Genomic DNA, 16,166 nt, shown 5'->3' on the forward strand with positions numbered 1-16,166 from the left:
TTCGAGTTTAAATCTGCCCAAAATATTAGGCATAATTATAGGTTTTGTCCCTGAAAATTGTATTATTGTGTTATTTTTCATAAAGACACATCTAAGTAACTACAAATATGAAGTATGTCTGTCTTATGCTCAGTAGACAAAGTGTTAAGCTTCCACCGCACTTTGTGCTGAATGATCCACGTGGGTCTAGTGCATAACATGAATTATATTCAATTATTATTATTCATAAAAAGCTAAACCTGTATGGGCCATTCAGCATAGAGTGGTGAGAGACTATCCTCAATCTGTTAATCATAAACCAGTCTCTGATGTCTTTATATATTTGCTAATCAACTTTTCTGGTATATCTCCATGTAGCACTTCGGTCAGACCCACCAGAAGGTATTCAGGCATCACCACTAGATAAGATGTCTCTGCACTGGCAAGCTTCAATACGGGGTCCTGCAGGTTCTCCCTATGAAGGCGGCACTTTCTTCTTGTACATTCAAATACCCCATAGGTAGGTTTTCTCTTCCACTACTTTTATGAATATGCTTTTTTTTTATGTAAGCATTGTTATACCAGTTTATTTGAATTAGAACTAGTATATAAATTAGGGGAGCAATATGGCAAATGTTGCAAATGTATGGAATAGGTGGTAGATACACACATAACTCACACATAGGAGAAACAAACTTAGGGTGATGTTTCAGTTAGACTTGGACCATTAATTAGTCACATACTGTGTGACTAGTTAATGGTCCAAGTCAGACTGAAACATTGTCGTAAGTTTCTTTCTCCTATGTGTGGGTTATTTGGGTATTGTTCCAATCACAGTATTGTGCTTTTTTATTCTTTAATAGGTGGTAAGTTACTAAAAACAGTAGAGGGTTTTATGTGGATAGTGAGACTCAAGTTACAGTATGTAGGAGAGAGGAGGCTTATTTTCCAGAAGAAGTAGGCCATAATCTGGAATGTGTGATATCACAAAACTTATTTACCATATTGATGAGGTGGTAAAAGAAGTGAATTCTAGGGTGTTGGGAGGGGGTGTGAGGTTGAGAGATAACAAATTTGATACAAAGTGAAAGTTGTCACAGTTGCTTTTTGCCAATAACACAGTTCTGTTGGGAGAGTCTGAAGAGAACTTAGAAAGTTTGGTGGAGGAATTTGGGAGGGTATGTAAAAGTAAAAGAAGGAAATTAAAAATGAACATTGGAAAGAATAAGATAATGAAAGTAACAAAGCATCTAGACATTGAAATACTATATATCATCTTGAAGGGAGGAAGTTTGAAGGAAGGAAATGTGTTCAGATATTTGGGAGTGGACTTACAGGCAGATGGGATTATGAAAAATGAGGTAAACCGTAGAACCGATGAAAGTTAAAAGGTGGCTGGTGCATTGAAGTATTTGTGGAGACAAAGAACTTATCCATGGAGGTAAAAAGGGGAATGTACAAGAGTATAGTAGTACCAATAGTGTTATTTGGGTATGAAGAATGGGTTTTAAATGTTGCAGAGAGGAGAAGGCTGGAGGCACCGGGCATGTGTTTGTGTTTAACCCTTTCAGGGTCCCTCATGTAGTTCTTTGTCATGAGCTCAGTTCACTCAGATAAGTGTAATTTATCAATTAAGCTTTATCATAGGTATGTATGTAAATGAAAAATGACATATATATGCAGTAGGACCCCTGTATCTGCAGGGGATACATTCCAAGGACCTGCCACGGGTACCAAAACTGTGGATAGTGGTGAATCCTATATATAAGTCCTATACATACCTATTATAAAGTTTAACTGATAAAATACACACAATAAGTGGAGAATTATCATTTTTTCATTGATGGGAAGGACCTTCACAGCTTATCTTAGGCTTTGAAGAATTTCCACCATCACTACTTTTGCACTTTGAGGCCATTATTAAGCAAAATTAAGGGTTATTTTCAGGCCATGGTAAACAGTGAATAACTGAAACTACAGATACCGGATCCACAGATACGAGGATCCTACTGTACGGGTGTTGCTTGACTTACAATGGTTTGACTTATGATATTTCAAGTTTATGAAGGTGCAAAAGCAGTTAGTTGCAGTAATTATTTGTTTATTTACTTATTCAGTGACAGTAGCTATTTATTTGCTCATTTATTTAGCATATCATATTCATATCAGACAAAATATTTTCGACTTACAATGGGTTGTCAGAATATAGCCCCATTGTAAGTCAAGGAGTACCTGTGGAAATATAAACACATATGCAGTATAATGTGATCCTTAATTGATAATGTTTCGCTCACACAGTGGGCTTTTTCAAGTCACAAACAGATCTACCTGGGGTGGAAGGTACGCGAGTATTTATAGTCAGGGTCAGAATGCTGGGTCAGGTGGAGAATGCTGCATGTGATGATCTACCAATTGGGGTTATAGAGTCTGAAATCTTGGGTAGCTTGGAAGGGAGATTGGATAAGTATGTGAGTAGACCCTCTGCAGTGTTCCTCCACTCTATGTTCTTATGTGGGATAGCGATGAAGAAGTTTCTTGGCAAGTGGTTCAGCTATGTTATAGAAGCCATTGTTCTGGTTGAAGTTGTTGGATAAAGAGATAAGTGATGCTTCTGGGATTCTTTGGTATTGAATGTTGTCTTCTCTGGCAATAAGTCTTGAGTTTCTGTAGTTGATTAAATGGTTGTGTGAATTGCGATGTTGTACACAGGCATTCCTGGGAATATCAGACCTGCTTGCGTATTGGTGTTCTGAAATACGTGTTTGAAGGTCTCTTGATGTTTCGCCCACTTATAATTTGCTGCAGTCATTACAAAGGATTATGTATACCCCTGCAGAGGATGAAAGCTTGTCCTGTCTATTACTGTTAATGTCCTTGATGATTGTGGTTGTGGAGGTAGATACCTGGAATGAGGTATTGGAAAAGGTGTTGGAAACATGTTCGGCAATGGAGTTGGTGGGGAGGACTATGTATCTCTTCTCGGCAGTGTCTTGAAGATGTTTAATGCCTGTCGTATGCAGTCTCTGATGAAGTGACGAGGATAGTGAAGTTTGGAAAATACTTGTTCAATTATAGTGCATTCTTCCTCAAGGAACTCATTGCTGCAGATTCTGTGTGCGCGCAGGAAAAAGCCTATAATTACACCACGTTTAGTTTTGGTGTCATGGTGAGAGTAGAAGTGGAGAAGATCGTTTTGGTTGGTGGGTTTTTGATAGACTTTAAAACGAAGTTCTTGGTCAGCTTTGCAGAGAAGAACATCAAGGAAAGGAAGAGTGTTGTCGGCTTCTTCTTCAAGTGTGAACTGGATTGAGGGCTCGACCTGGTTGAGCTTGTCTTGGAGAGCTTGAACGTTGAAGCGTCTGGGAGTTAGGAGGAGAATGTCGTCAACATAACGGAGCCAAGTGACAGATGAAGGAATAATGGTGGAAAAACGCTCGGCTGCCAGATGTTCCATGTATAGGTTCGCCAGGACGGCACTGAGTGGCGAACCCATGGGTAGTCCAAAAGTCTGCTGAAAGGTGATTTTCGAAAGAGAAACACATAAAGACAACACATAGTTCAACAAGGTCGATGAAATCACTGCCTGGAATAGGAAGATCAAGTGAATTGTCAATTTTCCTGTGCAAGATATCGATGGCTTGTGTAGTAGGTACTTTGGTGAATTGGGAAGTTACATCAAGGCTGGAAAGTTTCTTGTTCCTGATGTTGATGTTGTGAATGCGATTGAGAAGATTACCCGAGTGTTTGAGATGCGCTGGACTGATAGTGCCCAAGAGTTTAGAGAGGTGTTTTGCGAGAATTCCTGAGAGTTGGTGGGGAGCCCTGCCTATTCCCGAAGATATGAGCCTCAATGGGGTACTCAGGAATTCTCACATTACACCTCTCTAATGAGCTGACGAGTAACATTTAGACTATTCTCTAGTTATTTGACCCATTTTGTACTGTTTTTCGTATCTGCGCTTTGCATTAATGGATTTGAGGATGCTGGGTGTTAGCCAGGGACTATTCAGTCTCTTTCTGTGATCTATTTAGTTTTTGGGGCAATGTTTGTTGTAGAGGCAATGGGCTTTTTTTTAGAAAATTATTTATGCATTCATTCATATCTGTATATGTTTCGGCTCATTTTGCCAATCAATGTTATTCATAGCTGCTATAAAGTTGTTAACAGCTGTCTCGTTATGTAGTCTGAAGGTTACTTTAGTAATGTCTTGTGGCAATTTACCTAGATTAGTTATGAGAAAGGTTGGGTAGTGGTCTGTAGTGTTGTCTGTGATTATGCCTGATTTTGAAGGGGATATGTTAGTCCAGATGTGGTCTATTAAGGAGATACTTGTCTCGGTGATTCTTGTAGGTTTAGATATTGTTGGTAGCAACAGACAGTTGCTCATAGTGTTTGTGAATTCGGGTACTTGTGGGTCCTGGTCGTGTAGTATGTTTATGTTGAAATCTCCTGTTAGTAGCAGGTGGTCTTTATTCAGGTGTGCATCAGGAATCATGTTTCCTAGTTTTTCACTAAAGTGGTAAATGTTTGACTGTGGTACTCTGTAGATGTTTATAACTGTGAGGGGTTTTTGCAGGTCTTTTAATTTAAATTTGGCTGTGATATATTCTCCATCTAGGTAGTAGGTTGGTAGACAGCAACCACCCAGGGAGGTACTACCGTCCTGCCAAGTGAGTGTAAAACAAAAGCCTGTAATTGTTTTACATGATGGTAGGATTGCTGGTGTCCATTTTTCTGTCTCATAAACATGCAAGATTTCAGGTATGTCTTGCTACTTCTACTTACACTTAGGTCACACTACACATACATGTACAAGCATATATATACACACCCCTCTGGGTTTTCTAATATTTTCTTACTAGTTCTTGTTCTTGTTGTTTATTTTCTCTTACCTCCATGGGGAAGTGGAACAGAATTCTTCCTCCGTAAGCCATGCGTGTTGTAAGAGGCAACTAAAATGCCGGGAGCAAGGGGCTAGTAACCTCTTCTCCTGTATATATTACTAAATGTAAAAGGAGAAACTTTCGTTTTTCCTTTTGTGCCACCCCGCCTCGGTGGGATACGGCCGGTGTGTTGAAAGAAAGAAGAAAGATATTCTCCATGTTCATCCCTTGTGCATTTTGATACATTCGAGTTGATTTGAGCAGTATATTGCTGTTCCTACCCCTTGCTGGTCTGTTCTACAGTTGTGTATGGCCATGTAGCCAGGAATGGCATAGACATCTGTAATATCAGGCTTAAGCCAGGTTTCTGTGAGTGTGATGATTGATATATTGGAATGAAGGGAATTGAGTAATGCTGTGAGGTCATCATAATGTTTGCTCAAGGATCTGACATTGTAGTTAAAGATGGTTATGTTATTGTTTGCACTGGGTAATGTCTTTGCTTGGTCTGCTGTATAGTAATTACAGTTACTAGTTGATTTGTGTAATGTATTTAGTAAAAATTTACATCAGGATCTATGCCTATAGTCATAAGATGAGAGTGACTCTACAAACTAGATTTTCTGAGTAAAATATTATAAGATTTGTATTGATCTGCAACTAGACTTAGGAATAAGACTCTGTAATTATTCTAAAACTTGTAAAAATATAAAAGAACTAGGGATTATTATAGAATAGATAATTCAGTTATGTACTTAAGCATCTCAGTAGAACCTAATTATTTTAACAAATGTGAGTTTATGAACTACAGTAGATATTTACAGCTAAAATAAAGGAGCTAGTGAATATAATAATAAAAGAATGAATTAAAAACAAAAACAGTAGCACCTGAGATAGTCAATAGCACCTGGAGTATTTTAATAAATGTGACTCTATGGACAAGAGGGAAAAAAATATTATAACACCTGAAAGTAGCCCTTTAATTGTTATTAAAACTAGGAGTATAGCAATTACTGAATAAAGTGCGGTACAATGTGTTGGTCTTTCTTTCTTTCAAAGTACCAGCCATATCCCACCGAGGTGGGGTGGCCCAAAAGGAAAAACAAAAGTTTCTCCTTTCAAATTTAGTAATATATGCAAGAGAATGGGTTACTAGCCCCTTGCTCCCGGCATTTTAGTCGCCTGTTACGACACGCATGGCTTACGGAGGAAGAATTCTGTTCCACTTCCCCATGGAGAACAATGTATTGGTATATAGAGAATTATTTCAGGAGAAATATAAAAAGGGACTAAATTAAATACAGTAAGGCGCTGCTTTACGGCGTTTTGCCTTGCGGCGTTCCACTAATACGGCGATGTCAAATTACAACCAAAATTTGCTATACGGCAAGCGGTCTTTCAAATACAGTGCCCCCCACAAGGTTTGTTTACATTTTCTGTGACCACATCTATTATGTCAGGAAACTTTCCAAAATTTCAAGTGTTTTAAAGTTACTGCATATTTTATATGTACTCTGATAATTATACTTATGTGTACCTGTACCAAAGTATACTTACACACTGTGCTGGTGTGCAGGTACACATTAAAATCGCTGAGTCTCTCTCTACTCATGACACCAATACTACGTAATAATAATCACTCTTGGGAACACTAAATGTCTTATTTTACATCAGTATAGGCATTTTCATTAATCCATCTATGGTATTTTCCTCAAAATTATATATGAAACCCGTTACATAGCATATAAACATGATACATACACTCATAGAATAAAAATTCAAATTCAAATTCAAAGTTTATTCTCTATAAGGATTACAGTGCTGAGTTTACAGAATTTGGTTATTGTGTGGTTTATATTATTTTTTATTATCACACTGGCCGATTCCCACCAAGGCAGGGTGGCCCGAAAAAGAAAAACTTTCACCATCATTCACTCCATCACTGTCTTGCCAGAAGGGTGCTTTACACTACAGTTTTTAAACTGCAACATTAACACCTCTCCTTCAGAGTGCAGGCACTGTACTTCCCATCTCCAGGACTCAAGTCCGGCCTGCCGGTTTCCCTGAATCCCTTCATAAATGTTACTTTGCTCACACTCCAACAGCACGTCAAGTATTAAAAACCATTTGTCTCCATTCACTCCTATCAAACACGCTCACGCATGCCTGCTGGAAGTCCAAGCCCCTCGCACACAAAACCTCCTTTACCCCCTCCCTCCAACCCTTCCTAGGCCGACCCCTACCCCGCCTTCCTTCCACTACAGACTGATACACTCTTGAAGTCATTCTGTTTCGCTCCATTCTCTCTACATGTCCGAACCACCTCAACAACCCTTCCTCAGCCCTCTGGACAACAGTTTTGGTAATCCCGCACCTCCTCCTAACTTCCAAACTACGAATTCTCTGCATTATATTCACACCACACATTGCCCTCAGACATGACATCTCCACTGCCTCCAGCCTTCTCCTCGCTGCAACATTCATCACCCACGCTTCACACCCATATAAGAGCGTTGGTAAAACTATACTCTCATACATTCCCCTCTTTGCCTCCAAGGACAAAGTTCTTTGTCTCCACAGACTCCTAAGTGCACCACTCACTCTTTTTCCCTCATCAATTCTATGATTCACCTCATCTTTCATAGACCCATCCGCTGACACGTCCACTCCCAAATATCTGAATACATTCACCTCCTCCATACTCTCTCCCTCCAATCTGATATTCAATCTTTCATCACCTAATCTTTTTGTTATCCTCATAACCTTACTCTTTCCTGTATTCACCTTTAATTTTCTTCTTTTGCACACCCTACCAAATTCATCCACCAATCTCTGCAGCTTCTCTTCAGAATCTCCCAAGAGCACAGTGTCATCAGCAAAGAGCAGCTGTGACAACTCCCACTTTGTGTGTGATTCTTTATCTTTTAACTCCACGCCTCTTGCCAAGACCCTCGCATTTACTTCTCTTACAACCCCATCTATAAATATATTAAACAACCACGGTGACATCACACATCCTTGTCTAAGGCCTACTTTTACGGGGAAAAAATTTCCCTCTTTCCTACATACTCTAACTTGAGCCTCACTATCCTCGTAAAAACTCTTCACTGCTTTCAGTAACCTACCTCCTACACCATACACTTGCAACATCTGCCACATTGCCCCCCTATCCACCCTGTCATACGCCTTTTCCAAATCCATAAATGCCACAAAGACCTCTTTAGCCTTATCTAAATACTGTTCACTTATATGTTTCACTGTAAACACCTGGTCCACACACCCCCTACCTTTCCTAAAGCCTCCTTGTTCATCTGCTATCCTATTCTCCGTCTTACTCTTAATTCTTTCAATTATAACTCTACCATACACTTTACCAGGTACACTCAACAGACTTATCCCCCTATAATTTTTGCACTCTCTTTTATCCCCTTTGCCTTTATACAAAGGAACTATGCATGCTCTCTGCCAATCCCTAGGTACCTTACCCTCTTCCATACATTTATTAAATAATTGCACCAACCACTCCAAAACTATATCCCCACCTGCTTTTAACATTTCTATCTTTATCCCATCAATCCCGGCTGCCTTACCCCCTTTCATTTTACCTACTGGCTCACGAACTTCCCCCACACTCACAACTGGCTCTTCCTCACTCCTACAAGATGTTATTCCTCCTTGCCCTATACACGAAATCACAGCTTCCCTATCTTCATCAACATTTAACAATTCCTCAAAATATTCCCTCCATCTTCCCAATACCTCTAACTCTCCATTTAATAACTCTCCTCTCCTATTTTTAACTGACAAATCCATTTGTTCTCTAGGCTTTCTTAACTTGTTAATCTCACTCCAAAACTTTTTCTTATTTTCAACAAAATTTGTTGATAACATCTCACCCACTCTCTCATTTGCTCTCTTTTTACATTGCTTCACCACTCTCTTAACCTCTCTCTTTTTCTCCATATACTCTTCCCTCCTTGCATCACTTCTACTTTGTAAAAACTTCTCATATGCTAACTTTTTCTCCCTTACTACTCTCTTTACATCATCATTCCACCAATCGCTCCTCTTCCCTCCTGCACCCACTTTCCTGTAACCACAAACTTCTGCTGAACACTCTAACACTACATTTTTAAACCTACCCCATACCTCTTCGACCCCATTGCTTATGCTCTCATTAGCCCATCTATCCTCCAATAGCTGTTTATATCTTACCCTAACTGCCTCCTCTTTTAGTTTATAAACCTTCACCTCTCTCTTCCCTGATGCTTCTATTCTCCTTGTATCCCATCTACCTTTTACTCTCAGTGTAGCTACAACTAGAAAGTGATCTGATATATCTGTGGCCCCTCTATAAACATGTACATCCTGAAGTCTACTCAACAGTCTTTTATCTACCAATACATAATCCAACAAACTACTGTCATTTCGCCCTACATCATATCGTGTATACTTATTTATCCTCTTTTTCTTAAAATATGTATTACCTATAACTAAACCCCTTTCTATACAAAGTTCAATCAAAGGGCTCCCATTATCATTTACACCTGGCACCCCAAACTTACCTACCACACCCTCTCTAAAAGTTTCTCCTACTTTAGCATTCATGTCCCCTACCACAATTACTCTCTCACTTGGTTCAAAGGCTCCTATACATTCACTTAACATCTCCCAAAATCTCTCTCTCTCCTCTGCATTCCTCTCTTCTCCAGGTGCATACACGCTTATTATGACCCACTTCTCGCATCCAACCTTTACTTTAATCCACATAATTCTTGAATTTACACATTCATATTCTCTTTTCTCCTTCCATAACTGATCATTTAACATTACTGCTACCCCTTCCTTTGCTCTAACTCTCTCAGATACTCCAGATTTAATCCCATTTATTTCCCCCCACTGAAACTCTCCTACCCCCTTCAGCTTTGTTTCGCTTAGAGCCAGGACATCCAACTTCTTTTCATTCATAACATCAGCAATCATCTGTTTCTTGTCATCCGCACTACATCCACGCACATTTAAGCATCCCAGTTTTATAAAGTTTTTCTTCTTCTCTTTTTTAGTAAATGTATACAGGAGAAGGGGTTACTAGCCCATTGCTCCCGGCATTTTAGTCGCCTCATACGACACGCATGGCTTACGGAGGAAAGATTCTTTTCCACTTCCCCATGGACAATAGAAGAAATAAAAAAGAACAAGAGCTATTTAGAAAAAGGAGAAAAACCTAGATGTATGTATATATATATATATATGCATGTGCGTGTCTGTGAAGTGTGACCAAAGTGTAAGTAGGAGTAGCAAGATATCCCTGTTATCTAGCGTGTTTATTAGACAGAAAAAGAAACCAGCAATCCTACCATCATGCAAAACAGTTACAGGTTTTTGTGGTTTTTGTGGTTTACATGTAGTAAAATACTAATTACAGAGGGTGCCACTAGAACACCTAGCATGGCTAGGTATTTCGGGCAGACTTAGATTAATTCTTAACTTTAAAATATTACAAATTATGAGGTAAGTTGGTATTCTGGCTAAGTGACTAAATACTAGTTTGTGAGTTTAGCAATGTGAATGCTTTTGTTTTGGCACAATACATAGTTTCAGTATTGGAGTATCACAGGCCGACTTATGACTAGTTAGGATTCATTATTTTAAGATTGAGATTGATATTTCTGTTTATGGTCAAATGGGTGAGTGAGTGTAAGTGTGAACCACCAGGTGGTATTCGTGTAATTAGTTGATGGGGTGTATCAGGGAGATAAGATGTTTTCTAATGGTAGTTTTGAAGGTGATGAATGTGTCTGCAGTTCTAGAGTTTTCAGGTAGGGTGTTCCAGATTTTAGGGCCTTTGACATACATTGAATTTTTGTAAAGGTTTAATCGGACAGGGGGAATGTCATAGAGATGTTTGTGTCTGGTGTTATGCCTGTGGGTTCTGTCACAACTATCAAGAAAGCATTTTAGGTCAAGGTTAATATTGGATTTTAAGGTCCTGTAGATGTAGATTGCACAGTAGTAAGTGTGGATGTACTGAACAGGGAGTAAGTTTAGATCTATGAAGAGTGGGGGGGTGTGTTGCCAGGGATGGGATTTAGTGATTATTCTTACTGCAGCTTTTTGTTGGGTTATTATTGGCTTTAGGTGTGTTGCTGCAGTTGATCCCCAAGCACAAATAGCATAGGTGAGGTATGGATAAATAAGTGAGTGGTATAGTGTGAGAAGGGCATTTTGCTGCACGTAGTATCATATCTTGGAGAGGATCCCAACCGTTTTGGATACTTTTTTGGTTATATGTTGGATATGGGTGCTGAAATTCAGGTTGTTGTTGAGGTGTAGGCCTAGGAATTTGCCCTCATTATGTCTGGCAATTAGAGTGTTGTCGATCTTAATGTTAATTTGCGCAACTCCTGCTCTGCTACCAAACATAATATAGTAGGTTTTGTCAGTGTTAAGTGTAAGTTTATTGGCTGTCATCCAAGTCGATATTTTGATCAGCTCCTCGTTAACAATGGTGTTGAGGGTTGCAAGATTAGGGTGAGAGATGACATAAGTTGTGTCGTCAGCAAAGAGAATGGGGTTCAGGTGTTGGGATACGTTTGGAAGATCATTGATGTATATGAGGAAGAGCAGGGGACCAAGGACACTTCACTGCGGAACTCCAGTATCAAGTGGCCATGTTGTTGATGCTGTGTCTTTAATGGTGACATATTGATACCTATTAGTAAGGTAAGATTTGAAATATGCAAGCGCATGGCCTCTTATACCATAATGGTCAAGTTTGTGGAGTAGGATGCCATGGTCTACTGTGTCAAAAGCTTTTCTTAGGTCAATAAAAATTCCTAGTGGATATTCCTTATTTTCCAATGCTGTGTAAAGCAGATCTAGCATTTTTATAATTGCATCATTAGTGCTTTTATTTTTCCTGAATCCAAATTGGCAGGGGTTGAGTATGTTTTGTGACGTTATAAATGAATATAGTCTCCTGTGCACGAGTTTCTCAAAGATTTTGGATAGCAATGGTAAGTTTGATATTGGCCTATAGTTGTTTAATTCTGTAGGGTCACCACCTTTATGTATTGGTGTAACCCTTGCTGTCTTGAGTAGTTTCAGGAAGGTGCTAGTTTCTAGTGACTTGTTAAAAAGTAATGAAATAGCATGCGAAATATATAAGATTTGTTTACGAAGCAGCTGTGCAGGTAGTGTCGGAAGAATTACGTTTTCTCTAGTCAAACTGGGGGATAACTGTAGAAAAATATTCTTTTCGTATGCCTTTACTCTATACAGTATATAGCAATTCACAACCCTTGTGGGTTTAGTGTTTTTTTTTATAATAATAATATTATTATTATTATTATTATAATTAATATTAATAATAATAATAATAATAATAATAATAATATTATTAAACCATACCCCCGGCAGGGATTGAACCCGTGGTCATAGAGTCTCAAAAACTCCAGCCCGTCGCGCTTGCAATCGTGTCATTACGATTTCTTGAGTAATATTATTATTATTATTATTAATACAGTGGACCCCCGGTTCCCGATGCTATCGGTATCTGATAAATCTGGTAACCAATGCATTATATCGCAAAAAATTTGCCTCGGTTCCCGTTACAAAACCCGGTATGCGATACGATTCGTACAAGACGTGTCCATTGTTTACAAGCCAGCCAGTGTGCGCGCATCTAAGGATACATTCGGTACGTTCTATATTATCCATATTATCACTGTTTTTGGTGCTTGTTTCTGCAAAATAAGTCACCATGGGCCCCAAGAAAGCTTCTAGTGCCAACCCATCGAGACCAAGGGTGCTAATGACTATTGAAATTAAGGAAATGTGTGCAAAGTGGCTTGAAGTGCAAACCTTTTTTGATGAAAATCACCCCGTCACAGCTACTGCAAGCCGTGTTGGCAACTTGTACAATGACACTGTTGTGAACCACTTTAGGAAAATCATAAAGGAACAAGAGGTACAGGCCTCTATGGACGGATATGTTGTGCGACACAAGTCCAATGACTCTCAACCTGGTCCTAGTGGCATTAAAAGAAGAAGGGAAGTAACCCCGGAAAAGAACTTGCTACCTCAAGTCCTAATGGAGGGGGATTCCCCTTCTAAATGCTAACACCATCCACACTCTCCCCTCCTCCCATCCCATCAATCATCACCAGATCTTCATTAAAGGTAAGTGTCAATTATTCTTTTGTTACATATTATTCTATTGTTATTGTTGCTATTGTAATTATTCTATTGCATTAAACTTAATATTTCACGTGGTAAAAGTTTTTTTTTTTTCATACTTTTGGGTGTCTTGCACGGATTAATTTGATTTCCATTATTTCTTATGGGGAAAATTGATTCGCTTTCCGATAATTTTGGTTTACGATGAGCTCTCAGGAACGGATTAATATCGTGAACCGGGGGTCCACTGTACAGTGGACCCCCGCATAACGATTACCTCCGAATGTGACCAATTATGTAAGTGTATTTATGTAAGTGCGTTTGTACGTGTATGTTTGGGGTTCTGAAATGGACTAATCTACTTCACAATATTTCTTATGGGAACAAATTCGGTCAGTACTGGCACCTGAACATACTTCTGGAGTGAAAAAATATCGTTAACCGGGGGTCCACTGTATTATCTTCATTCACTCTAAAAATGGTGTGTTGTTGTTTGTTTATTCTGTACTAACTTGTGCAACTTGTACACAATGTAAGAGTATTTGTATTGTGAGGTAATTATTATTATAATAAAAAATATTGAGGTAAATGTTTTACAAACTCTTACAAATGGACATGAATGAACTAAAAGTAGACACATTAATACACATTTATTTCGCCTGACCAAGTGATTGCCCACTACCTGTTCAGTTTGTGTTCTTACATTGTCTCAACTCTGTACCTCATTCTCTCTCTCGTTTACTCTTTCGTTAACTAGTTGGCTCTCATTGACGATGGCATCTAGGGTTAGCTGTATTAAAAAGAGAAGTTGTAAGCCTCTTGCTTTAAGTGCCAAGTTAGAGGATGATGGTGTGCCATTCTGATTTTATTCAATAAACACCCTGCCACTCACCTCTCACACATTAATATTAATATTTTAAGGTAAGTATTAAGTGTACTCTGTGTGTATCTTGCCTTTTATTGTGTTTTTAATGCCTATTTCTATTGCTAACTTAATATAAGTTAGTGTAAACTTGTTGTCTGGCATTTATTGTATATTTTATGTGTGCTCTGATAATAATACTTGTGGACCTGTGTAGTAGCCGGGTGGAGGGACAACATTACGTTTTCTCTGCTCAGCCATCAGAGAAAATGTGTATGAATCTGAGTTTGGCCCAGCCACTCCCTCACTCCGCTTTTGTTTACAGTTTTCGGCATGAATTATTCATTACTTCTACCTTCGTTTATGATGGCATCTAAAGGTAGTTGTTAGAAATGATTAAATTCAGTGAACAACATATGTCAATGTTAATAATATGGCTCTGGCCCATAGTGTAGGTAGCCGGTAGGTGTAGCTCAGGCGGGCTACACCTACCAGCTACCTACACTGACTTCCTACAAATAAATACTACTCACTTCTCTTCCTATATTAAGACTACACATATTTTAAGGCAAATAATGAGTGTACTGTATGTGTATTTTACCTCTCTGGGATGTTTTAAATATCGTATATTAACCCTTTGAGGGTTTCGGCCGTACTAGTACGGTTTACGCGCCACGGTTTTTGACGTACTAGTACGCCTAAATTCTAGCATCCTCAAATCTAGTGGGAGAAAGCTGGTAGGCCTACATATGAAAGAATGGGTCTATGTGGTCAGTGTGCACAGTATAAAAAAATCCTGCAGCACACAGTGCATAATGAGAAAAAAAAACTTTGACCATTTTTTGGGAATAAAACAGCGACTTTGCACTGTATTTTTGTATGGTATTTATTGTTGTATTCTAGTTTTCTTGGTCTCATTTTATAGAATGGAAGACATATTACAGCAATTGAGATGATTTTAACTGGTTTTACTATGAAAAATACCTTGAAATTGAGCTCAAAGTAGCAGAAATGTTCGATTTTTACCAAAGTTCAAAAGTAAACAAATCATGCCAAGCGTCCAATACACGTCAACTGAGATTACAAAAGCTATAACTTGGGTAGCATAAAAATAGGTTTGACAAATGTATATGGATGAATTTGAGAAGGCGTGTTTCAGTGTCCTTTCTCTATTACATAAGAACATAAGAGAGGAGGAACATTGTAGCAGGCCTGTTGGCCCAAACTGGGCATGCCTTCTTAAATCTATCCATCCACATACGTTTGCCCAACCTATTTTTTATGCTACCCAGGCCATAGCTTTTGTAACCTTTCTTTCTCATGTACCAGCTAACATTTCCACCACATGTATAACTACTTCCTCTACTTGTGTGGGCAAAACATTGTCAATAAAGGATCACATTATACTGCTAAGTCTGACCATGCATCTGGCAGCCCAGCTGCCAGACACACAGTCGTAAGTCCAGTGGACGTATGTAGAGCAGGTCGTAAGTCGGATGGTAGGTGTACTTCCTGTTTTCAGGAAAGTCCGACTAACCAGTTTCCCTGAATTCCTTCACAAAATATTACCCTGCTCATACTCCAACAGCTCGTCAGGTCCCAAAAGCCATTCGTCTCCATTCATTCCCATCTAACACACTCGTGCACACTTGCTGGAAGCCCAAGCCCCTCGCCCACAAAAGCTCCTTTATCCTCTCCCTCCAACCTTTTTAAGGATGACTTACCTTACTTTTATCTATGTTCACTTTCAACTTTCTCTATACACCCCCTCCTAAACCTGTTCAGTAGCCTTTGCAACTTTTCTTTAGAATCTCCCAAAAGTACAGTATCATCAGCAAAAGGTAACTGTGTCAACTCCCATTCTGTATTTGATTCTCCATAATTTAATCCCACTCCTCTCTGTGGTTATAACATAGATATATGTGAATGACACTAGCATCAATAATGTAGATCTACATAAGAGACAGTAAAAAGGTTAACCCATAAACTGTCCAAACATAGGTCTACATTTGCGCGCGTAGTGCTCCAAACGTAGATCTAAGTTTTTTTACATAAACAATGTAAAATCAAATGTAGATCTATGTTCGCGCATTTAGTGCTCCGAACGTAGATCTACATTCGATTTTACATTGTTTATTTAAAAAAAAGTAGATCTACGTTCGGAGTGCTACATACGCGAACGTAGATATATGTTTGGACAGTTTAACCCTTTGACTGTTTCAATTGTATATATACGTCTTACGTGCCACTGTTTCGGACGTAT

At 38.9% G+C, this 16,166-nt stretch overlaps 1 protein-coding gene across 1 annotated transcript in view; it reads left to right on the forward strand.

The window, feature by feature from the left end:
• morgue (modifier of rpr and grim, ubiquitously expressed) overlaps positions 1-16,166 on the forward strand; it is a 152,447-nt gene that overhangs the window by 82,760 nt on the left and 53,521 nt on the right. The window contains exon 6 of the mRNA XM_070088886.1: positions 358-499. Within this exon, the coding sequence (XP_069944987.1) occupies positions 358-499 (142 nt within the window). The remainder of the gene's footprint in view (positions 1-357; positions 500-16,166) is intronic.

Source organism: Cherax quadricarinatus, chromosome 26 (assembly GCF_038502225.1).
Source record: "Cherax quadricarinatus isolate ZL_2023a chromosome 26, ASM3850222v1, whole genome shotgun sequence".
Classification (NCBI taxonomy): domain Eukaryota; kingdom Metazoa; phylum Arthropoda; class Malacostraca; order Decapoda; family Parastacidae; genus Cherax; species Cherax quadricarinatus.